The sequence below is a fragment of the Lepidochelys kempii genome, chromosome 6, assembly GCF_965140265.1.
Source record: "Lepidochelys kempii isolate rLepKem1 chromosome 6, rLepKem1.hap2, whole genome shotgun sequence".
NCBI classification, from domain to species: domain Eukaryota; kingdom Metazoa; phylum Chordata; order Testudines; family Cheloniidae; genus Lepidochelys; species Lepidochelys kempii.
In genome coordinates, this window is record NC_133261.1 from 68,346,242 (window position 1) to 68,371,682 (window position 25,441).

Here is a 25,441-nt window from a genome sequence, read left to right on the forward strand (position 1 = left end):
TTAGTCTCTAAGGTGCCACAAGTCCTCCTTTTCTTTTTGCGAATACAGACTAACACGGCTTTTACTCTGAAACCTGGAAACACTAGGTACCTTTATGAGACCGCTAAGGCCAAAAGTAAAGGAGGAAATGGCAGGAAATATAAAGTTATTATTCTGTCTCTAAACCAGATTTGTAGATGAATGGATATAGTTATACTTTATGTTCAGATAGATTCAGTCTTAGTGTTGTTATGTAACTTCACCTACAGCTGCTTCAAATAACAGCCTAAAGCAATAGTGTCCTTCTATATAAGGGGGAAATAGATGTCCCCAGACTGTTAACTATCCTTGAAGTGGGTATATTGTCACAGAGGAATGTATGTGTATAGATTATAGTGGGGGGAATGGTAGAAACTCCTTCATTTTGAGTCACCGACACTTTCCATTATAAAAACATTTCCAATTATTTTTAAAAATATCTTTAATGCCTCCGCAGTTTGTAGTAGGAACTCGAAACTTGGCAGGATCAAGTAGCCCAGCCAAAGTATTCTATTAAATTGCAGGTTTCCGAGTAGTTAGTTAGTCTGTATCTGCAAAAAGAAAAGGAGTACTTTTGGCACCTTAGAGACTAACATATTTATTTGAGCATAAGCTTTCGTAAGCTACAGCTCACTTCATCGGATGCATGCAGTGGAAAATACAATGGGGAGATTTTATATACACAGAGAACATGAAACCATGGGTGTTACCATACACACTGTAACAAGACTGATCAGGTAAGGTGAGCTATTAGGAAAGCAGGGAAGAAAAGGAGAATATGGACCGTAGAAAACAGCTAGAAGAGACCTTCTTTGGTAAAGTGAATTGTTTGAGAACTTTTAGCATGGTCCCTAGGAGACCATGAGATTCTGAGAGGAATTTAATTATGGATGAATGGCTTTAAAAGAATTTGTATCATGGACATGAAGAAGAGGGGATTTGTTAAATAGAACTTGTTCCCCCTACTCTGACTTTTATAGATAAATGCAAACTTGATAATTTGAGAGATGGATTAACTGGTATCTTGTAGATGGCTGAGATTGGGCTGTAGTGGTACAGCCTATGGCAGAGGTAGATCTGAAGCCAAGGTAAGCCTATAAGTTGAAAGTGGCTTTGGGGATGAAGTGTTTTCATTGTGATTGAATAATAATTAGTGACATGGATATTAAAGTGACAGTAATTAACAGGGGAAAGAAAGGCTTGTTGTTGTCCTGAGGTTGAATAATTGGTCTTGGCAGATAAATAATGGTTCAGCAAACTCAGCAGAAAGATAATCTGCCTGCCTCAGGAAAGCTGGAGAATGGCCATAAAACCCTCCAATCTCTTGGCAACAGTCAGAAATTACACTCTTTTTTTTTTTTTTTAAACCAACCCAGATTAAGATCCATGATTTCAAGTGATGGTTTTGGATTTATTTTTGGGCTATGCTTTCAGATCCTTCATATACTGTGTGGTATCAGAGGGCTGACAAAATAACAATATATTCTTGCGTGGCTGCTCACCATTCCGTCAGTAAAGTTGAAATAGAAGTTTTCGGATTAACAGAAGCTGTAAACCAGTAATTTATAAGAATCACAATAAAATGGCAAAAAAATTAAACAGCACAAGTAAACTTTCCACACTATTATAATTTTTCAGGGTGGATCAATGAAAATGGGGTTGAGAAAAAAGAATAAGAGTTTCAAAATGATCCCTTTTTGGAAGTTTTTCATGGGATTGTCATACCTTTTTGCAGACAAAACAAACTCTGGGATCTGTGCTTGCTTCCACATGCTGCTCCTTATGAGCTGATCAATACAATATTGATTATGTATTGGGGGGGGGGTTCATTTGTGTCATGATTTTTAACTTTCTCCATAATTAAAAAATGCATTAAGCCGAACATACTGTCTTTAGCAGTGGCAATGTAACATGTCTAATCAGGGCAAAAATGGAGTCAGAGGGAAAATGAGTCCTGTAGCCAATACCCCCATATTGGCTGCTGATATAGGAACTGAGTGAATGGACTGTGGAGTAATATATAGCAGGAACCAATTATTATTTCCTCTCCATCTAGAATTTTAAATTAGAGATGGGCCTGAACCGAACCTTATATCTAAACACCTCTGAACTTTGGGGAAGTTTAAAAGCAGAGCCAAACTTTATCGCTCATACTAATCTCTATTTAAAATCTCAGCTTCTGTACAGAAATCTCCAACCTAGTTTAGATCAGTTCATCAACACAATTCTGTTTTTAAACCTTTTCTCACATATTCCAGCTCTCTTTGTCTTTTCACACTTGTTTTGGCTAAGTCTGGTTTAAGTGGGTGCAGTGTCATCCAAGTCAGACTGGCACTTTCATACATCAACCCTGAGTTTGCCCTTCAATCTCCAAAGTACTGACTAATCTCCCTGTCCTTATCTTTCATTCCTCTGGCATATTAGAATGTTGTGAATCATTTCTGTGATCCTTAATCTGACCTCACAAGATGTGCTCCATGCAAGGGATAATTCCTCTGGCTGGGTTGAGGCAGAGTGAACCCTACGGTAATTAGTTGTTGTGGGTATAGCACTCTGAGCGCATAGAGCACGGTATAATGCCACGGTATTATTGCGAGCACTGAAAACCTGCACATGGGTGTAAACCTTTCTAATTAAACTGAATGTGCGTTGAAGAAGTCTTGCCGTTGTGTCGATATCCAGAGTGATGTGGAATCAGTGCATTGTATTGGAAGGGGGGGATTTCCCAAGTTTGGCTCCAGTATGGACTTGCTAAATTGCCACTGACTTGCTGTGTGACTTTGGACAACTCACACTGGTTGTGTTTTACAAAGCTGGCGAGGGGATTTGGATGCCTACTCGAGACATGGCCTACATCATGGTTAGCAGCTCAGTACATGGTTTAAAGAAGGTGGCAACATTTTGTATCCCATCATGTAACATTTTACTGATCAGTAATAGGATCTGCCTGTGAACAGTGACCCATTTTCTGCTCCCATGTGTTTCATGCAGACAGCAGAGTGGCCATGTGCATGTAGAGAATCAATTCTAAAGGTCTTACACCTCTTACAAGAGAACTGCATTTGTTGTACCTGACTAGAGCTGAAAAGCCCAGACCCAGTCTCTCCTCCCTAGTCTCCACAAACCTCCAGTGATATCACTAGCAAACAACACATTCAAAGAGAACTCCCCCCACCCCGCCCCTCCCGGCACACATTGTCTCACTTCTTTCCCCAAGACATGAGCTTAGTTCACATCAGTCACATGTCATTTCCCCACCCCCTGGTCTTTGACTAGCTGCTCTGTTCTACTGCTCTAGCCTAGGAATCACCTCTGACAGTTGTGGGTGAAAGTGTTAGCAATGAGCAATGAGGTCTTTTCTTTCTTTGAGATATAATAGTGGATTTCACAAGCCTAACTCCTTGTGCAGAGAGTAGATTCTGTGGCATTCACATGCTGTGTAATTTAAACTAAATCAAGATGTCCATCATATGAGACACCTATGCAGGTTTATAACTCTAAATAAAGAAATGTGTAATAGTGTCACACAGGTAAAGAGATTCTTCAAGCCTGCAGTGGGAATAGGAAAGGAAATGCCATTGACCTGAATTTCTGTATCTTTTCTTCTTGTTTAAACATGGTGTGTCTCCACAAACATTTGCGGTCTTACATGTGTAGTGCATTTCTGTCTTTGCAGGTACTGACATTGTGCAGTGGCTCATGAAGAACCTCAGCATTGAGGACCCAGGTAATATGACTGTTGAAACTGAACAACCTACCAGTAGTGTGTGTGTGTGTGTGTAGCATTAGATACTAGTTACCTGTCTGCCACTGAGTCTTGTGCTGATAAAGCAATGAGGTTGTATTCATCAGGAGAGAAGTGGGAAGGAAAGGGATATGAATCGTATTTACGGTCCCTCAGCAGATCAATGAATTGTAGAACCTTGTCTGGCTAACTCTAGAATCCTGTACAATGCTTTCAAGCCATTTGTTAGCCATTTACCTAGGTGAGAAGGCCTGTTTTGTTCTAAGACTGGGGCCCTGACGGTACACCTAAGGGCAGATCCTCAACATGTGTAAACTTGCGTAACTCTGAAGTCAATGAAATGTTGACAGTTTACATCCGCTGGGGAGCTATCCCCCATGTGCAGCCTCCATGAGAGGGAACTGAAGTTGCCACATGTGCTGCCAAAAGTTGCAAAACAGCATCCCTCTGCCTCAGTGCATTTCCCTCCAAGTAAAGCCCTTTGCTCCCTTTCTATAATTTGTTGCCATATTAATAAAGATGCTGTTAGCAGTATAGCATCTGTTTGTATAATATAGAGAAATGATGGGATTCACTGTTGGAATGGGTTTCTCGTTAATGGCAATGTACAATGGGCTTTGAATTGAATTTCATAATGTAGAGAAGTGTGACACCCTGTAATGGGGACATTAAAGTCATCAGGTTAACATTTTCAGTAGAGTTGTACCAATAGTGTAAGGTTGGTTTTCACTTCTGTATAATTTTATTGGGGAACTGAGGGGTACACCAAATCTGACTGTGAGCCACCATCAGATCTGCTGAGAGCAATGGATTCTCCAGTGCAGCAGTTCTAAAAAGTTAGTAACCTGAGGACCCCCATTTTGATTTAAAATTTTGCTGCGGACCCCCAAGACCCCTTCTCAGCCCCAGGCCCCACCCCCACTTCACCCCTAACCCCAGGCCCCACCCCCCTACCTTTTCCTACCCCTGCTCCACCCCTGCCCCTCCTCTTCCCTGCCTCTTTCTGTCCCCTCCCTCTCCTGCCCCCATCTCCGCTCCTGTCCCTCCCTCCCAGTGCCTCCTGCACGCTGGGGGAACAGCTGTATGGAAGAGGCACTGGGGGTGCGGGGAGGAGTTGATCAGCAGGGCCCATGGACCCCCTGGAGTACCCTTGCAGATCCCATTTTGAGAAACGCTGCCCTAGTGTACATCTGTCTGACAGATTTCTACTTTTTCTTTCTTTCCCTCTCACAGTAGAAGCAATACATATGGGAAGTCTTATAGCAGCACAGGGCTATATCTTTCCAATCTCAGACCATGTTCTTACCCTGAAAGATGATGGGACCTTCTATCGTTTTCAGGTAGGTGAGCCCTCTGCTTCCTACATTGTTGCTTCTATATTTACTGTCCCTCCACACTGAAATGTTTACCTGTACACTGAGTGCTGTTGAAGTTCATACAACACAAAGATCCCTATGCTTATTGAGGTCATTTGGACACAGCCATGAAGTATCAGTGAAATCCCTTTAAGAAAGTTTGTTCTACAGTCCCAAAGTATGTAAATCTGATGCCTCTGAATCAAAACCCCAAACCTTGAAGTAAGTCATTTTCAGAATCTGAACCTGGCCCTGAATTTGGTTGCTAGTTTTCTTTGTGTAATGGGCTGGAGCAACCCCCGGATCTGAACACATGCAAACACTGAAGAGTTAGAAGTCTGCATCCAGATTTTGCATCTCAGTTCCATGCTCAGTTTTATATTAGGTCAGTTGGATCATCTTTCTATTAAAGCATAGGTCTGGAAGTCAGGAGATCAGGGTTCCATTTCTGGCTCTGCCACAGAGTCTCTGTGACCTTGGGAAAAAATCACTTAAATGCTCCATGTCTCAGTTTCCCCATGTTGACTCTGTTCCTAGATGTGTCATGTTTAACTGCAGGACCTAGGTTTTTTTTATACATTCTTCCTGAAATCTGCTGATCCAAGCCTTCCCTGTTAATTCACTGATTGGGCTCCAGAAGCTCCTTTTCTATAACAGATTGTCTATTATTGAAAATGACCAGGAAAGAACAAAACTGGAGCTCGTTGTGTAACGTTTCAAATTGAATTTGTTTCCACCTTTCGTATGGTCCATAGTAACACTAATAATACCTGAAAACCTAGCTTTTCTATAGCTCTTTTCATCCTTAGAGTTCAAAGCACTTTGCAAACATTTTTTGATTATCCCCATTTTACAGAAGGGAAGCTGAGGCTAAGGGAGGTGAAGTGACTTGCCCCAGGTCAGCCCGCAGGCCCACATCAGAGCTGGGAACAGGGCTCTTTCCACTAGGCCACTTATCTTTCTGTCCTCTCTCTTTTGCCTTCTCCATCATCTAACTCCTCCCTTCCTCCTGTGTTGCCCTTTGTTTAGCTTTTATTGAAAAGGCTTTCATCTCTGCCTCTGCTGCTGCCACCACTAGCTCCCGCTGCCTTACTGCTGCGTGTTGTTTTCACTTAAGAAGCAGAAGTGTAGGTTAATTACCAAATAGTCATTAACTCACCTCTACAGTTGTACTTTCCCACTGGGCCTCATTAAAAGACCTGTCAAGAAAGGATCATTAACAGGATGTCCTCTCCAGCTGTCAAAAACTCCTATCCACCCTGTCAGCCAGGGTCCAACATCAGTGTCATGTTTAACTCCCTTTCCCCATTTTCATCCCACATATGCACTGTCACCAGATCATGTTGCTTTTTCCATACAGTGTCTTTTGCTCTAGAACAGTGGTCACCAACCGGTAGATCGCGATCAACTGGTCAGTCCTGGAGCCTCTGCCTGCCGATCGCGCTCTCCAGCCACTAAAAGTCTGGCAATGCAGCAGGGCTAAGGCAGGCTCCCTGCCTGCCCTGGCCATGCGCTGCTCCTGGAAGCGGCCAGCACGACCCTGAGATCCTGGAGGGGGTGCAGGGGTCTCTGTGCTGCTCCTGCCTGCAAGCACCATCCCCACAGCTCCCATTTGCTGTGAATGGGGAACTATGGCCAGTGGGAGCTGCGGGAGCGGTGCCTACAGAGAGGGGCAGCATGTGGAGCAATGTGCTCACCCCCCAGGGGCTGCAGGGTCGTGCTGGCCGCTTCCGGGAGCAGCTTGTGGCCAGGGCAGGCAGGGAGCCTGCCTTAGCCTTCCTGCGCTGCCGACCAGGAGCAGCCCAAGGTAAGTGCCACCCAGGAGCCCGCACCTCTCCCAAACCCAAACCCCCAGCCCTGAGCCCCCTCCCAGAGCCAGCACCCCATGTCCCCTCCTGCACCCCGAACCCTCTCCCACACCCCAACCCCCAGCCCTGAGCCTCCTCCTAGAGTCAGCACCCCATGCTCCCTCGAGCCCTGAGCCCCCACCTGGAGCCAGCACCCCGTATCCTCTCCTGCACCCCAACACTCTCTGCCCCAGCCCAGAGCCCCCTGCTGCACCCAAACTCCCTCCCACAGTTTGCACCCATCACCCACTCCTTCATCCCAACCCGCTGCCCCAGGCTCAGCCCAGAGCCCCCTCCCACACTCCAAACCCCTCGGCCCCAGCCCTGGGCCCACACCCGTTCCCGCACCCAAACCCACTGCCCCAGCCTGGTGAAAGTGAGTGAGAGTGGGGGAGAGTGAGCAACGGAGGGAGGGTGGATGGAGTGAGTGAGGTGGGGCCTTGGGGAAGAAGCGGGGCCCCAGGGAAGGGGTGGGGTAGATCCTGGGTTGCACTAAAATTCAAAAAGTGATCTCGTGCATAAAAAGTTTGGAGACCACTGCTCTAGAACCTTGTCTACCCATTGGTCATCTCTCAGTGCCCTGCCACATATTTTGACTCAGCCATTCTACACAAAAATATTCTGCTAGAATCACCTTCCTACTCCACTAATCTGAATATATCAGCCTCTTGTCTTCACATGGAATGTGTTAGGGTAGGTGTGACCGGAGGGCTAGAGGAGCCGCACTGAGGCTACTCAATTAGGGTGAACTGCAGAGAATGGGGTAGACAATCCCCAAAGCTGGTGGATATTCCAATACTTAGATTTACCAAGCCAGCACAAAACAGCTTCTATAATAGCTTCTTGGTAACCAGTAAGGTAACAACACAGTTCCCTTAAAGCAACCCAGCGTCAGGCCTCCACCCAAGTCAACTATGATGAGGATTACTGAAAATCTTATTCATTGTATAAGAAAGTTCTACCAATCCCAAGGGATCGGACCCATTATCTCCCAGGTTAATGAATATTTCAGATCTTACCCTAATACATGCTTACAGCCAATTCTTATGTACTAAACTAAAAATTATCAAAAAAGAAAAGAGAGACAGAATGTTGGTTAAAAGATCAGTATAGATATAGACATGAGTACAGTTCTGAGATCAAATTCATAGTAGAGATGGTGAGCTTTGTAATTGCAAAGAGTTCTTTCAGAATTAGTCCGTAGGTTATAGTCCAGTGGAGATCTCAGTCTTAGGACTTAAGCTTCCCCTGCATGAAGCATCAAGCAGATCTGAGATAAAAAGGATCAGGACCCAATACATTTTTATACAATTCCAGGCCTTCTTTTGACAGCTTGGAGTCCTTAGGCAAACAATAGGCAATCAGGGAGACTTCGAAGTAGACCTATTTCCTAAGGATCACCAGTAATTAGCTACATGGATTAACGTATGGCAATTGCCTGTTCTTCCACCATTTGCAGATGATTTGCTATACATTTCAAAGAGAGATGAATACAGTGATATTGCTATGTTTACAGTTCATTTAAATGTTAAGATGTCCTTTTGATCTCTGAATTAACAGAATACGGCATAGACAGGGACTGTTTGACTACATTGTTAACCTCTAACAAGATATGAGTGCACAACTACAATTAGTATCACCGCTAATTTCTAACAATATAGGTTTGCATTTCAAAGTTCTAGCCTTTCTACCATGGAATGGCCCTAATTACCATTCACATACTTTTCTAACATGTCTCTAAAGGTTGGATCTGGGTCATTTATTCTGCAGGATGTTTAACCTTTTCTGGCAATGCATCATACTTTGTATAAGATTCGTTGTAATTATATAACAGTGGTAGCAACAATGATTTGCATGGTCATATTTTAATCAGATAATGTCACAGTAGGATTTGGACTAAATATTTTTGACACTTCCATGTGCTCATGAACAGTTCCTTTCACTGCTCCTTGGCACAAAGATCTGTCTTCTTAAATGCATGCAAAGGGCTATGCCCACCTTTGGCACTTATAATAATAGTGCACTGTAACTCTCGTAGCTACAGAGGAGTTGCTCTTTCATTCACATTAAAACTGCAGTGTAACTATCATGTAGTTTGGACTTTTGGCTGTCAGGGGTTTCATAATATTTATAATTATCAGGTGCATTAAGGTTTGTTGTTGCTTAAATTAAATTGTTAAAATATGATGTGCTGTTTTTCAGGCCCCATACTTTTGGCCTTCAAACTGCTGGGAACCAGAAAATACAGACTATGGTGAGAATAAAATACTCTAGTTTTTAGAAGTTCCCATTGAAAGTGTCAGAAGTAACACTATTGCCCTGTAGAAATTATTTATTAGTGGTCTACAACATTTCATGCTCTGAATTTCCTCTTCAACTCCAGATAAGGGCCGTATCACATGCCATCCTTACATTCGGTGAAATCCCAGCTCCATTGAATGCAATGGGAATTTGCCATTGACTTCAGTGGAGCCAGGATTTCACCCATCAAGTAGCACCTTTCTTCTCAAATAGTCCTATTGATTTTAACAGGACTACTTGGGGTGTAAGATGATAGTCAATGTGAAGGTATAAGTATCTCCCTTGTAAAATTAGTAGGATCTAGTAGCATAAAGATTGCTTCTGTGGTGGAATACTCTCTGATCTGTAGCTGAATTTGAACTGTTAGTCAATAAGCATTAATCCTGTTTGGGCACTGAACTGGCTGCTCAATAAACAGTTATCTAACCAACAATAACATATCATTAGCGGTGTCAAACAAAAATTAAGCTTTTCTGATACATGGCATTAAAAACATGAAAAGGGGAAATATGTTTAAATTACCAGATGATAACTGCTGACAGAAGAACAACATTGGTTTATGAGCTAATAAACCACAGTACACTATATTAAACGTCTGAGTGGCTGAGGATAGGAATAATGCATAAAGAAAATACAGCAGTGTTGTTGTCTTTAGCTGTCTCTGTGCATTGTAGTTCTACAAGAGAAAGCAATACAGTTCTCATATCTATACGATAAAATCAGTTATTCCATCCCACTGTGGCATTGGCAGAGGAAGTGAATACATCTGTGTTCTCATAAAACAAAGGCTTCTGGAACTGTTTCTTTAAAAGATCTCTCAGTAACTAAGGCCAATTTATAACAAAAAAAAATGTTCTCCCTCCCTCTGGCAACAATCATTCATCATTGTGGATTTTGGAAATAATATTTGGTTGGGTAAACGGGAAGCCCGTAACCATGTGTAGGGCTCATTTGCAATCCCCACATACAGTAATAGTTATTAACATCTTTCTATGTTTGCCTAAGTGTAGGGAATATCTGTGAAAAGCCATGGTAAGAATCACAATAATGTTAATTAGTTACAAAGGCTTTGCTAAATATTTTTATGGTAACCACTGTGTATAATGTATGTGCATGGTTACACTGAAAATACTTTCTGTACATATCATAGTAACAATCTGGAAACAGAAGATTTTTTTCTGTAATATTAAGTAAAAAATTGGATGTAGATGTCAGATTATTGTACTGCAATGCATTGTGTGTAATAGTGCCCCTCAAAGAAGGGCCTTCTATGACCTGCCCCAAGGCTGAAAACATGCTACAGATGCATTAGCTTTGAGCCCCTTTGGGCTCATTTTCACATATCCAATATCAGCATTTGTTTATCAGTTAGGGCTGTCCATGTGGATTCTTCAGAATCCTGAATAAAGCCCAAACTGGCAGTTTTCAGCTAAACCCAAATAAAACTGAAGCCTTAGTAGCTGTGTATACATTTTTTTACCTACATTTTTGATGCTTCAAAGACATTTATGGGGCTGAAACTGGCCTTCTGATGATAGTTCAGTCCCTGGAATGTGGAAATACACTGAGATGACTAGATCTGGATTTATTTTGACCCTATAAATGGCTTCCAGATGAAACAACTGTTGAAATATATAAATACCAAGAATAGCAATACTCGAATTAATCCGGTCTTGTCACAGTGCCTCTAATGCAATATCTGAATCTCCTCTGTAGAGCTACTTGAAAATATTATGTGAATTTTAACAGAAAATAGGGTTTTTAATCAAATGAAGTTTTCTTTTGTGCAAAGTGTCTATTTGTGTCAAAATTTTCATTTTGTCAGAAAATCAGAAATCCATGTTTTTCTAGTGAAAATTTTTATTAAAAAAAGTAATTTCCCTCAGACAAACCCCTATTTTCTGACCAGCTCTGCTTCTATAGGCTGTGGGACAGATTGTATCCAGCCCTGAAAGAGATTAGGAGAGGGTGTAAGATCTGGACTTTTACCACATTCAGATCCAGGTTCACATTTCAAAGACCCCAAAGATTGGAGACGTGGGCCCATGTTATGTAGTTTGGATTTTAATCTGAACTTGACCCAGCTCCTGTGTAGGGTGGGATTCTATGTTCTGTTTTCAGCCCATAATAGAGGTGAGGGGCCAGTTGCAAAGTCCTGATGCTAACTGCCTCAAAATGCAGGATGGTACAGAATACACTGGGCCCATATCAACCCCCAGTATATACACTCACAGCAATTGCTATGGTAACTAGTTGTGGTGTTGGACAAAACAATGATTTTAAATGGGAATAAGCAGATGGAACTGATGAATCTTAAAAGCAATTAATCAGATCCAAAGAGGCGCTCAGCTCCCCTCAGGATTTGGCTCAAATTGCTATTTTCATATCAATAATCTGAATACTTTTTCAATAAAAAAGGGAAAAGAAATGCAGATGATATACAGGGCCACTCCCAAGCACAGTCCTCTCACTCCCTGTGCTCTAGATAGGAGAAGGATGCTCAAAAAAGGGGTGAGGAGGCAACAGGGTAATGGCTCTTGCCCCTTCCACACCAGCTGTGGAGCATGGCCAATGCACTGATGAGAGCATCTTTCACCAGCCCCAGTAGCCATTATGCCTTTCTGAGACTTGACTCCCCCTTGGACACCACCCCATACCCAGAGCTTTGTTGATAAAGCCATAATATAGCCCATAAGATGCAAGCAGAGCTGTGTCTAAATAAAATGGCTTTTTTCATGCTTATTAATTGAGATGTCTCCAGATCTTTAAAGGTTGTATCGTCCCATGAGTCTTGAGACCCCTACTGTGCACAGGAAATGCTAGCTAGGTATCTAGCGCTGTCATTCCTTAGGTCAGGTTTAACTATGTGAATGAACAATACATGCACAACAATGTTTTTGGTTGTTTTTTTTCCATCCTGTAGTAAGTGCCTTTTTCTGAATTATTTTTGTTATGGCTTTCCCCTTAGCCATCTATCTTTGCAAGCGGACCATGCAGAACAAAGCTAGGCTGGAGCTGGCGGATTATGAAGCCGTAGGTATACTGATGTTACAGTTCATGCGGAGGGAGCAATGCGTTTTTCGAAAACTGAATCTTTCTTTAGCAGGGAGCTCTCTATCTTATTGTCTTATTATTATTTTAGTTTATTTTTTATTTATTTTCAAAAGATTCTATTGGTTAATCCTTGAGAGAATATCAAACTCATAAATGAGGATGTCCATGATACACATTTTAGTGTCTCACCTTTAAGTATCCACAGCATACTCCTTCAGAGATCTGGGGCAAGTTGCACAAAAGCTTACACTGGGGCTGCTTTTCTGGGTAGTGTTTGTCTTTATAGGAGCCAGTGGGGTGATAAATGTTTAGATATATTACAAGGTTAACATTCTTGGACAATTACATTGCCGCTGAGGCATATCACATATTTGTAGACTCTCAAAGGAATGATTTACAAAAAAGATTAATTTGAGCTACATTTTCCAAATTCCATATACAGGCATTAGCTACGTTTAGTAAAGAGGCCTTGTCAGGCTAACAAGTAAGCATATGAAAATGCCCTCAACCTATGTTACAAGACATTCGCTTTTTGCATTACTCAGAATGTAGGCAATGAAAGCATTCTAGCCAACTGCACTTTTGGTTATTATCAGGCTCTAGTCAATCTAATTTTCAGGTTCTGCTTTACTAGCTCAACAGAGTAGTGGTTAAGTTTCAAATACTTCAGTGGAATGTTGTTTGAAAAACTGTTAGAAATGTTTTTTAAATTTATGAAAACATTTGTATTGGTCTTAGGTTTTGTTTTAAAACAAACAAACAAAACTGATTTCCCCCTCTCACCTTGTTGTTATAAAATCTAAATTTGGGAGCAAATGTGACCTCGCTGTAACCTGTTTAATATATCTAATTCATAGACCAGCCTGTCCCCATCATGCCACAGATGTGCCCTGTACTGACTAGAGATAAAGCAAGAAAGAACCCTTTATTGATTGCTTTTGCACACAAGGGACTATGTATGCTCCATTGGATCCTTCCACGCAAGTCTTGTTGATGACAATAGGAATGGTATATAAATACACTGAGGACAAAATATGGCCTTCAGTGACTGCTGCTGCTGAATCCACCTATGGACTGCATTTCCATGTACAGTAGGAAATAACAGTAGACAGAATTGTCTAGCCGCAGTATACTGAGTTAAATTCTGCTCTAACACTAATCTAAATCTCCCACCTCCCATTGGGCCAGAGAGAGAGTCAGCATAACTCCATAGCCTAGCAGGTAATACAAGGTCCTGGGAGACCCAGGCTCCAGTCCCTGCTCCAGTGTCTATGTATGTATGTTATAAAACACGGAAAAAATTCAACAGGAGAGACTGAAAAAGGCCCATCCCAGAGAACCTTATAGCCAAATGGTTAAGGCAGTCTCTTAGGAGGTGGAAGACCTGAGTTCAAGTCCCTGTTCCCAGTTGACAAAGCTGAGATTTCAACCCAGGTCTCTTGTACAAAGGATGAGTGCTTTATCCATTGGGCTCTTGGATATAAAGCTACCACCTGTTCCTCCTGTGTTTTATACAGAGCCTGATCCAATAGAGGTAGGTGGTGAGGATCCCACTGACACTTGAGCACTGAGCAGCTCAGTGGCATCAGAACTTAGGAAGATTTGCACATAGCCGCCAGAAGAAATAAAGGACTTGTCTACATGGGAAGTTGTGTGTAATAAGCTAGAGTGTGACTTTAACGTGCACTAGCTATTCTGCATGAACTCCCCATACGGGCACCCTTACTTTGCACTAACAGTGCCTTTGTGCAGTGTAGCTTATCCATTTTTAAGTTACTAAGCTAAACCTCACAAAGGAACTTGTAGTGTGAAATAAGAGTGTTCCCATGGAGAGTTAGTGCAGAATAGCTAGTGCACGTTAAAGTCACACCCTAACTTACTCCCTACTAACTTCCTAGTCCTCCGGCCCTAGGGGACTTTACTAGCAGAAACATAGGCAGCTAGGGAATGTAGGTCCCTTCATGGGTAGGCAGCAACTGAGCAGTGATTTTGAGGATCTAAATTTTGGACTTAGGCACCTAAAGTGGCAGTTAGGAGCCTAAATTCCTTTGTGGATTTCGGCCACAGACTCCATCCTTGAAATGCATGTAGTACTCCCAGTAACACTACCCTGGAACATTAGACAAGGTGTGGAATATTAAAATCCACATGCACTGTATATCCTTTTGCTGATGCACTGCTTCTGCATATCTCCAGTTTCATTATTTAAAAAAATGATAATCACGCAGTCACCTGACTAACTAAATTCTATAAGGATCCGTCATAAAGAAACAAAAGGGCTGTTCAGCACCAGCAGCACCACCCACTCTGGCACTCATGCCATGAAGCTACAGTACTAAGTACTGTTGCATACGAGTGTCTATTGAGAATAGTAATGCTCCGATGGCAAACAATTAGCTCTTGCTTTTCTGTCACTTTCTCATTTCTCACATGATTGGAGATCTGAATTGCAAACTTGCCCTCTTAATAAGAAACAGGAAGATGATAAGGGCATCAACTCTTCCTATCGCCATTACACCAAATAAAATCAAGGGAGTGGTAGTGGTGTAAAACTGGTGCAAGTGAGAGGAGAATCAGGTTCATTGAACTGGGGAGGAATCCTCTGCATAGTTATTTTTATAAACTTTTTTGGAGGGTGTGTGCTCAGTGAAGGATTCTTCCATTTTCTCTCCTCATATAAATCCTCCTTAAACCAACCTCACCCCTCAATCTGCAGGAGATGCTTTTTTCTGGTCATGGGCTCTGCATGCAGATTCATAGGATCCCTGTGTTTCTACTGGTAAACCATAGTATGGCCTGGAAGATTAAGTTCAGGTGCCCTTATGTTTTTTTCCCCTTGTTGGCCAAATATAAGCCTGATTCTTCTCTGAGTTACACCAGATTTACCTGGTGTCACTCTATTAATATCAGTGGAGTTACTCCTGATTTACACCAATATACAGTGGGCCTAGTTAAGTTTTCTTTTGCCTCTCTACCAGCTACTGCTGATTTCCTGAACCCATAATTCAGGAGAGCGTCCCAATTCAGGACCGCACTTAAGCATGTACTTAATTTAAGGCATATGATTAAGTCACATAGAATTCAATGCAACTTAAGCACATGCTCAAATGGTTTCCTGAATGTGTATGAATTTAGATTTATGTACGTATGGACTTCTGGGGTAAATGGGTAAAATTCTATGGCTTATACAGGAAGTCAGACTAGATTATCTAACGGTCCCTTCTGGCCTTGGAGTCTGTGAATTTATGAACCAACATGTATGTGTTTAAGTGCTTTCCTGAATTGGAGCTATTGTGATAATGGGCTAAAGGTTATCTGGATCCAAACGTGACCAGCTTGGGCCTATCTCTAGTTATTTCCATTGTCCTGACAAATAACTAGTTTCCTTTTATGAACTGCCCTGACAATACCCAGACTTCAGTCCTCTGCACTGTGGAATGCTTTCAGGGTTAACAATCCATTGAACAACTGAGGGATGGTTATCCTTTATGAAACAAGGAAGGCCGGAAAATACCCTCCCTCCTCCTCCACCCAGCCACCCCATAAAAGCAAAGTGTGCAGGCAGCAGGCAGCTGCTATCAGAATGGGAAGTTGTCGGTTCCAAAAACTTTCACAGTATTGTATTGTAGAAAGTACACTGAGGAATACGTGGAAACAAGTCCAACGCTGTTTTATTAGTAGAGCTCTGGCAGTCTGTTTCACACCCTGATACAACTCTTGCTTTGGTCCGTCCTGTTCCTGCTATGTGGTGGCTTGTAAGGGGGACACACACCACACATTCATATCATACTTTGCCTACAGAGACAATTTACCAATATTAATTTTAGTGTTTTGAGCTTTCCAGGTTAAAAAAACTGATGCAATAATTTAGTTCTTAAACTGCAGTTATAATTAGTGTGATTTAATTGTTCTCTTTATTTGTTTCTCCTATCAGGAAAACTTAGCAAGACTGCAGAGGGCTTTTGCAAGGAAGTGGGAATTCATCTTTATGCAAGCAGAGGCCCAAGTGAAGTAAGTATTCCCAGTTCAGTGAACTGGAAGAGTCTTTAGAGCTTTGTTGGGGAAGGGATTGGATTAAGAGAATGTTTCCCAGTTAAAGTCTTTGCCCAAATAACTCGAGACTTATTGGTAAATTCTAATCCCTGTCACACTGGAAACAGCACAGGACTAATTCACAAGATCACATACCCTGAGGAAAAAATGCCAAGATAAAGATGGGTCTAATTGTCTGTGTGCAGGTCTGGAAGCCAGGAACTCCTGAGCTTCTTGCTCTTGTTCAAGTCTCTTACCATTTGTGCCTCAATTTCCCACTCAGCATAAGTGGGAAGAATAATACCTTCCATGCAGGTGTATGGGTTAATGTTTGTAAAGTACTTTGAAGATAAAAAGTACTGCCATTTCTGCAGTAGCTGTACAGTCCTGCTGCACACAGTATATTTGTTTTGCAAATATCCCCAATTATTTTTCCCACTGAATACACCAAATCCCGGAAAACTCAGTTCTATTGTGTCCATACTAACTGACCTCCTTTTGCTACCAAATCATTGTGGACTATTATGTAATACTATTATGTAATATGAGTAAGGCTTACTCATATTTTACAACGAGTAGTTTTTTTTCACCCTCCTCCTGTCATTCCACCCAGAACTGGGAATCTACTGTTTGCCTCCTCTTTACCCATGATCACAAAGTGCAGTCTCTTAGTAGTATATGCAACATGACATTGCTACTGCCACAATAGGTGCATGGTTCTGGGTTTGTGAAATTAGGGTGCTTAGAAGTCTGCATGTCCATGTTGCAGAAGGAGTTGTCACATATGAAAACTACAAGGAAGATGAAGGTGACATATTAGTGTTACAGAATACAGATATTTGTATTCTTGGGAAACACCAAAAAAGCAGAGGGAATTTGCACTTTCAGAATCAAACAGCAAAACAAATGTTACAAAATGAAAAGAGATTGCTACTTCTTATTATGTATATGTATATATGCATGTGTGTGTATCTATATTTGTAGTACTTTGTTGATTAACACTGTAATTACATTGTAATTATGGACCATTTAAGAACATGGTAATTATCCTTAAAATAACATGGTAATTAAGGGATTATTTCAGTTCAGAATATTAGAATTCTGATGAGATGAGAAAATTGGAAGTTACAATAATAATTAGTCTTTGAGATGCTTAAAGGTTCACTGCCAAGATAAAAATCATAATCAAACAAAACTATGTACTTCTGACACTAGTAGCATAGATTATTACAACTGGAAGGATTTTAAGTCTTATTTTCTTTTCACTATCAATGCTGTTTGTTTACTTTTTCTCCATTTCATTCACTTGGAGCAGTAAAACTCAACTGGTCACTATCACTTCCTGTCACTAGTTGGCTTCATTTCTTGGTTTTCAGGCACTATTCCAGTGCTGTTTGGGCTTAGGTTTCCAGCACAACAAAGTAAGATTTAAACTGAAAAACTACAAGCATCTGGAAACGTTATTTTTCATATCCAGTTTTGTACTCCCCACCCCCATCTTGCATATAGAATTCCATTGGTGTATTTACCTGTAGGCTGGACATGCCAAAGCCCTGGGCAGCATTAAATGAGCAGTAATATTCAATGTGGACTTCAATGAGAACTGTGGTCGCTTCATGTTTTGAAAATCAGGCCACCTGCTTAGTGGGTTTAGTTGCAATGCTTGAAAATCATGGTCTCAATGCAATTAATTACACTGTATTTTCATAATCAATATTTCTAATTTTTTAAAAATTGTAATCAATGGCACATTCTTGGAGATTGTATATATATATAAAGCCCAGATCCTGGATTGTGTTGCAACCATTTTATGCTTTACTACTAGAACAAAGCAGCCCTAAAGTCGGTGTAACCAGCCACAGGAGGATTACCCACTAAGGGCATGGGAATCTTCCAGTGGTGTAAAGCTGTCATAACATCTCCTATTCAATCCCGTACACCTTTGTCTGGCATAAGGGGCTAGGCTAGAAGAAAGTGGGCTGTATCTGAGGGCTTGTCTTCACTATGGGGGTAAGTCGACCTAAGTTACACTACTCCAGCTACGTGAATAACACAGCTGGAATCAATGTAGCTTAGGTTGACTTACCCTGCTATCTCTATTGTGCTGCATTGATGGGAGATGCTCTCTCATTGACTTACCTTACTCTTCTCAGGGAGCTGGAGTATTAGAGTCGACTGGAGAGTGCTCTGCTGTCAATTTAGCGAGTCTTCACTAGACATGATAAGTTGACACCCGCTGCATCGATTGCAGCAGCATTGATCTCCCCGGTCGTGAAGACAAGCCCTGAGTCTCTTATCCTCAGCTGCCATGCCCTAGGCCCATTGACAGCCACCTGAAGGCTGCTCTAACTTTATGCTAGCTGACCCAGAACTGGGGGAGCACAAAGCCTTTGCATGCTGCCCTCCCAGGTTGCACTATGTGCTCCTCATCTGCAGCCAAGGATCTGGGTCATTGTCTCAGCCTCATGCTGCTATGTTCCAAGAGGTGATGTTATAATTCCATTTATAGGTCAGGCTGGGGATCAACAACTGATCGCAACCTCTCCAACAAGGGGTGATGGTGGTAAAGACAAATAACTAATAACCCCCACAGTGGTGGATTTTCTCCCACCTACTACTTTAAATTATCATTTAAAAATATTTTTCTAAAGTCTGCTGCAGTTTCCACGGTAAACATCTGATGAAGTGAGCTGTAGCTCACGAAAGCTCATGCTCAAATAAATTGGTTAGTCTCTAAGGTGCCACAAGTACTCCTTTTCTTTTTGCGAATACAGACTAACACGGCTGTTCCTCTGAAACCTGTCATTTAAAAATAGTGTCAATAAAGATGCTGAATTGAGAGCTTTAGAAACAGACACCCTCTGTAAGGAACAAAACAGGTACAGCATATGTAGTGCCAGTGTAGGCTTCCACCACACTCCTCCATCAACATGCTTCAGACATGTTCTGAAGGGACCACATTATGTTTAAGCGGGATTGTTCATTCTCCTTGTCCCATTCAGTCTCTGACTTGTCTTCTGAAATTCTTTAAAAGGGTATCTGTGCCAGTTTTGATGGTGTTACTGGTATTTATGATGTCGGGAATCTGTCCATGAAGAATTTGCAATTGTTCTTAGTATGTCCCACGTGGAACAATTTTGTGAAGTCATGTGTTTTTCTGACTTGTTGGATCCTGATACAGGACAGCCATTAAGTTAATGCATAACTGTTAAGTAAACTGACTTCAGGGGGACTCCTCACATATTTAAAGTTAAGCACCAGTTTAAGTGCTGCGCTCGACTGGGACTGGGAAATCTGGTGTCAGAAAGGCTATTCGCTGCCAGGTGCAGAGCAGATGTTAGCAAAAAAGTTCTCTCATTGAAAACAAAAGATCCCTTTCGTCAGGCTGGTGGAATGACCCTGCAAATCACTTGGCATCTGGAATCTGACTTTTCTGTATGGAAATATGTGTCACTAGAACAGGAGTACTGGATACTGCTGTCAGTTGGGTCCAAAAATCCAGGGGAAAATTGGGAGCAAGTCAGAAAAGTAAAGTCGTGGATTGTTTCATTTCTTTATTTTCCCAGAATTGACAGAAAAAAAGATAAAACTGAAAGGAAAATTTTGGACAGCCAAGAAAGAGCATTTTGGGATGTGCACAGGCCAGTGGTAAGTCTCTTTTTAAATTACGCTACTTCCAAACTTAGCAATGTGGATATGCTGCATGGAGAGGTTAGCTTTAAAACTGCTGAACGGATTTTCTTCATATTTCAATTGTCCATAGGAGATCTTCAGAACAAGCCAAGTTTGAGAACAAAATTGTTTCAAAAGGTTTAGATTTGTGCATGCACAACATTTCTGATTTTAACATAAAATAGAAGTGTAAAGGTTTGTTTTTTTTCATAAGTAGAATTCAAAAGCAGTTAAACCAGTTTTGTTCAAGTTTTCTAGAAAAACTCAGCTCTGAGCTGAGACCAGGTAATTTCAGCCTGAAAGGAGTTTGCGTGCTGAAATTGTGTGCTGAAGTTATGAGCAAATAAATTGGATGCTGAGATTCAACTTAACATAGACTCATAGATCTTAAGGTCAGAAGGGACCATTATGATCATCTAGTCTGACCTCCTGCACAATGCAGGCCACCAAATCTCACCCACCCACTCCTGCGAAAAACCTCTCACCTATGTCTGAGCTATTGAAGTCCTCAAATCATGGTTTAAAGACTTTAAGGTGCAGAGAATCCTCCAGCAAGTGACCCGTACCCCATGCTACAGAGGAAGGCGAAAAACCCCCAGGGCCTCTTCCAATCTGCCCTGGAGGAAAATTCCTTCCTGACCCCAAATATGGCAATCATGATTCAAAAACTGCACATTTGGGTATGATATGAAGTGATGTAAAAGAAAAAAAAATTAAAAAATCACAAGTACATAAGTACAAACAACTACAGAACCAAATGATTAACGAATATGATTTGTAGTACACACCTTAAAGAAAGCATTTTGAAAAAGATCCTATTGTGCATTTTTGTAACAATATTTGTGCTGCAAGCAAAGGATGAAAACTCTGTGTTTTATTATTGCTTTCCAGTGGGAGGAGGTGGTATGTACATTGTTAACATCAATGGTAATATTATGAATGTCCCTTTCTTAGCCAGGCTGCGTGAACACAACAGAAATGGACATCAGAAAGTGTCGCCGTATGAAAAACCCACAGAAGGTTAAAAAGGTCAGGGTGTTGTTTTTTTTCAGAACAGTAACAACTATGTTTTACACCAACAATATGTTGCTTCTTTCAAATGAGAATTTCAAAGTAATTTACAAATATTAATTAAGCCTCCACATTTGTAAGTAAGTTTATTATGTTCATTTTACAAATGGACAGGTACCAGTCCAAGTCTTGGCAGAGCTGAGAACAGCACTAGGGAGTTCTGACTCCCAGACCCCTGCTGTAGTCACTAGACAGCACTCTTTTCGAATTAAGACCTGATTATTTTTTTCTTTTGCCTGGGATAGTCATCGTTGTCATTTAGTGACCACAGAGCTCCCATTTTAACAAATATAGACAAACATAAATGAACTGTTGCATATCAGCATGATGGTCCCAAACATGTCAATATGCTGGCTATTAAATGTCATCATAACCTTTCAATGTTTCATACAAATATCAAATAAAGAAAAAAAATAATTAATTGAACAAAAAGATGCCTGCTATTGCCTTCAATACCTGACAAATAAATGCACTACCGGTGATTTGATGGTGTTTTACTGTTTTGTTGTTGCTGTTGTTTTTTAAGGTTTGTGGAAAACTTGGCTCATTGACACCATATTAACCCTTTTTTTCAGTGTATCAAAGCCTCAGGGTTAAAAGTTATTACTGTAAGTTCTCTTAAAGTTGTTTAGTATCATATTTAAGAGACACTTGAGTTAGAATATGATTTCCACCCCCCCAATCTCAGTTACTGATCCTATAAACATAAACACACCTGCATAACTTCATGCACATGGCAGTCTCCCTGAAGCCTGTATACCCCCAAAAATGCATGACAAGCAAAGTAACACTTCTCAAATATAAATGTCTCCATTCATTGTGGAAATGCAATAGACTTGTAGAGTAGAGCAAAAAATAGTTATTTTATATCTAGATAAGAGTGCTTCAGGCATAAGAAATAGTGGGTTTGACTGACTGAAAATGCGGTAATTTATAATAAGCAAGCAGATATTGAGAAATTTTGAAGTAAGTGTCAAGATTTGTTAATCAAAAGATACATATTAGCAGAGCTGAAGCCTTCATCAAAAATATGAGTTTCATAAAATGTAGAAGTTTCACTTTTGCAACTAACATACTAAAGTAGGGAATCAGAAGAAAAACTCTCTCATGTACCTCTGATTATCAGGCAGAGATTTGCATTTGTTCTCAGTTGGGCTCGTCAGAGAGAAATCACAATTTTCAATTAACACAGCTACAGCTATTTGCCACTCAGGTATTTGTATATACATGCTCATTTATGAACTTTGTTCCAGATTTAAGAGTTATTGATCTCTGAAAAGGTAACAGTAGACAGTTGCTGGCTCATTACTTGACTGTTTTCATGCACAGATTTTCCTTAGGTATGTAACAATAATACTCTGTAATTTCTCGTGTTATTTGTTTCAGTCAGTATATGGGGTTACAGAAGATTCTCAGTCCCAAAGCCCTGTACATATGCCCTCCCAACCCATACGAAAAACTACAAAAGAGGACTTCCGAAAACGAGTAAGTAGACTGCCTTAGAACAACTCCTCCAAGAACTGAGTACTTTATTTTCAAAAAGATGTTTATATTTTTATTGAAATATCAATAAAGCCAGAAACATGCTTATGTTTCCTGGTGCAAAACAACAGAAATGTAAGGTGATGTTGGCATGCTTTGAACAAAGTAGCATATATCAAAAGCTAAATATGAAAGGGGACATGCGGGTACATTGAGATGAATGCTACATGTCATATTCTCTTTTCAAATTAACAGAGTGGCTCTCAAGTCCAAAATTCCACTCACCTTACCTGCCTACAGACAGCATTTCCCAAAAAATGTTACAAATTTGTGTGGCAGGTTTATTTTAAGTAATTATAACTTTTAAATATGTTCCAGTCATCCAATCAGGGAGCAAATGCAATGCCTTGTGCCTTTTGTGACCAGTCCCACGCCATGAATAGCAAATAGGCAGCACAAACAGTTTGTGAGCAACCCACAGTCTGAAAATTATTTGCCAAAATATTTGGCAAATACTTTCAAAGAATGAATGCATTCAACAAAAAATCAGGACAGGTTTGCAAGGAACCCCCAGCCAAAAACTCAACCAAATTTATAAAGAATTCTATGTGGGTTATACTGTGTCTAGCCATAGTTTTGCCTCTCCTTCAGGTCACCAAGGATACTCAAAAAGTGGATGGTATTGATAAGGCAGGAAGACGTATCCAAAGCAGCTGGAGGTTCTGCTCATTCAGTACTGCTTCCACAGGCAGAGCTTCCAGGGAACTTCCAGTAGGAATAAAAGCTGTTTTCTGTAGTAGAGCCCCCCAGGGGAAGACAGGCACCATACCACCAATGTGTAGCAAGAGTTGAATATTAAGGGGTAATGCAGTTATGATCAGAATCCCTCCAGGGCACAGCCAATCCTACGAATGCAGGCAGGGAGGGGCAACTTACATGTCCCTGTTCCAGCACAAGTAAATCTGTCCCACTGTTGTGTTCTCTGACACCTGTGAGAGAACCCATGGTTACTCCTTGCAAACTGATAAGTCACTTGAAATGCAAAGCCAAGACTGTATTGTGACACAATCAGTGGATGCTTTAGAAAGGAGCGCCGGAACCTGTCTAAAACTGTGGGGTGGGGGGCACTGATGTCACAACTATGGCCCTACCCCCTCTGCTCCTCCTCTTCCCCTGGGTTCCCGTTCCCTGCTCCCCCTCTTCCCTCAAGGCCCTGCCCTCTGGCCAGGATGCCTGAGAACAGCCCCCTGGGGCATGTCACCCAGGGCAGGTGGTGGGTCCAGGGCTCCCTACAGTGGCCTGGGCTCTCTGGATGCCTCTTACCACTGCCCGGCTCCAGCTCACGGAGGAAAGAGGAGGAGCAAGGGGCTGGGCCCTGTGGCAAGGCAGGGATAAGGCCACCTCAGCTCCCCTACCGGGAAGAGGCTGGCCTCGCAAGCAGGAGCTGCCCTTTGTGGCTGGGGAGCTGATCACCTTATCAGCTCCCCCACTGTGAAGCGCAACCTCAGCCACCACCTCTCTGCGCCTGCCCGACTATGCTCATGTTAAAAAGGGGAGGGGGCATTGCGCCCCTGGCCTCTCCGGTTCTAGCACCCGTGGTTCTAGATCTGCTCGGTTGTTAATCTCTTTTAATCGTCATCTCTTTCCCCAGATAACCTTTCTGAATGTGCAGATAGACAGACACTGTTTAAAAATGTCCAAAGTAGCTGAAAGGTGAGTTTCTTGATTTACATTATTATAATACTCTTTTGTTGATATAGTATTTCTATTCATCATCTCAGATGATCAACTTTGACATTTTTCCATAAAGTTATGGTGCAAGGCTGTGTACAAAGGATGATAGCAGTTCCATTTCAGTTACAAAATTTCCCAGTTCATTTTGTATGAAAAATAATTTTTTACTGCTCTTTACTCCTGTTAGCCAGAGCAGCTCTGGGAGAATGAGCTGGATTCTCTTCTGAATCATGCATCATCTATAAAATTGCCAATGCAATTTCAATTGCAGGGCCAGATTCTGCCCACACTTACAGCTTTTCAACCTCACTGAAGGCACTAGGGTTGCACCTGTGCAAGCCAGGGCATTCTTTTAAGACAGTGGTTCTCAACCAGGGATCCATGTTCCCCTGGGGGTACACAGAGGTCTTCCCAGGGATACATCAACTCATCTAGATATTTGCCTCGTTTTACAACAGGCTACATTAAAAGCACTAATGAAGCCAGTACAAACTAAAATTTCATACCAACAATGACTTTTTTATACAGCTCTATATACTATACACTGAAATGTAAGTAAAATATTTATATTCCAGTCAATTAATTTTATTATTATAGGGTAAAAATGAGACCGTACGCAATTTGTCAGTAATAGCGTGCTGTGACCCTTTTGTATTTTTATATCTGATTTTGTAAGCAAGTAGTTTTTAAGTGAGGTGAAACTTGGGGGTACGCAAGACAAATCAGACTCCTGAAAGGGGTACACTAGTTTGGAAAGGTTGAGAGGCACTGTTTTAAGGCATTAGGGTCACACAGATGCAAATGACGGCACAATTTATCCTGTGGAATCTTTATTGCTGGTGATGAAGCATGAGCCAGAAAAGAACCATCCCAGTGAGTCTGCAGGGCTGGCAGTTAGAAAACAACAGCTTAGTTACTTGTAAACTGAGAAAATTTGCAATGGAATTTTTGATACAAATAGGGATCCCCATAATCCTATGTAGAGTTGTTTTGCAGAGCAGAACTGTACTGTTATCTAAAGCAATGGAACAATTATTATATTTTTTGCAGTACCAGGTGAAGGCTGGTCCTTTATAAGAAAATAATTAAATAATTGAGAAACATTGGGAATTTGCCATGTTTAAAACAAA

The 25,441-nt window shown here is 41.3% G+C and overlaps 1 protein-coding gene across 2 annotated transcripts in view; it reads left to right on the forward strand.

The window, feature by feature from the left end:
• The window catches only part of RGS6 (regulator of G protein signaling 6), a 305,215-nt gene that overhangs the window by 186,157 nt on the left and 93,617 nt on the right, over positions 1-25,441 (forward strand). For both annotated transcript variants that reach the window (XM_073350673.1, XM_073350672.1), the window contains exons 3-11: positions 3,695-3,745; positions 4,997-5,103; positions 9,168-9,219; positions 12,235-12,299; positions 16,255-16,331; positions 19,919-20,000; positions 20,979-21,053; positions 22,482-22,580; positions 24,229-24,290. In XM_073350673.1, coding sequence (XP_073206774.1) covers positions 3,695-3,745; positions 4,997-5,103; positions 9,168-9,219; positions 12,235-12,299; positions 16,255-16,331; positions 19,919-20,000; positions 20,979-21,053; positions 22,482-22,580; positions 24,229-24,290 — 670 coding nt within the window. The remainder of the gene's footprint in view (positions 1-3,694; positions 3,746-4,996; positions 5,104-9,167; positions 9,220-12,234; positions 12,300-16,254; positions 16,332-19,918; positions 20,001-20,978; positions 21,054-22,481; positions 22,581-24,228; positions 24,291-25,441) is intronic.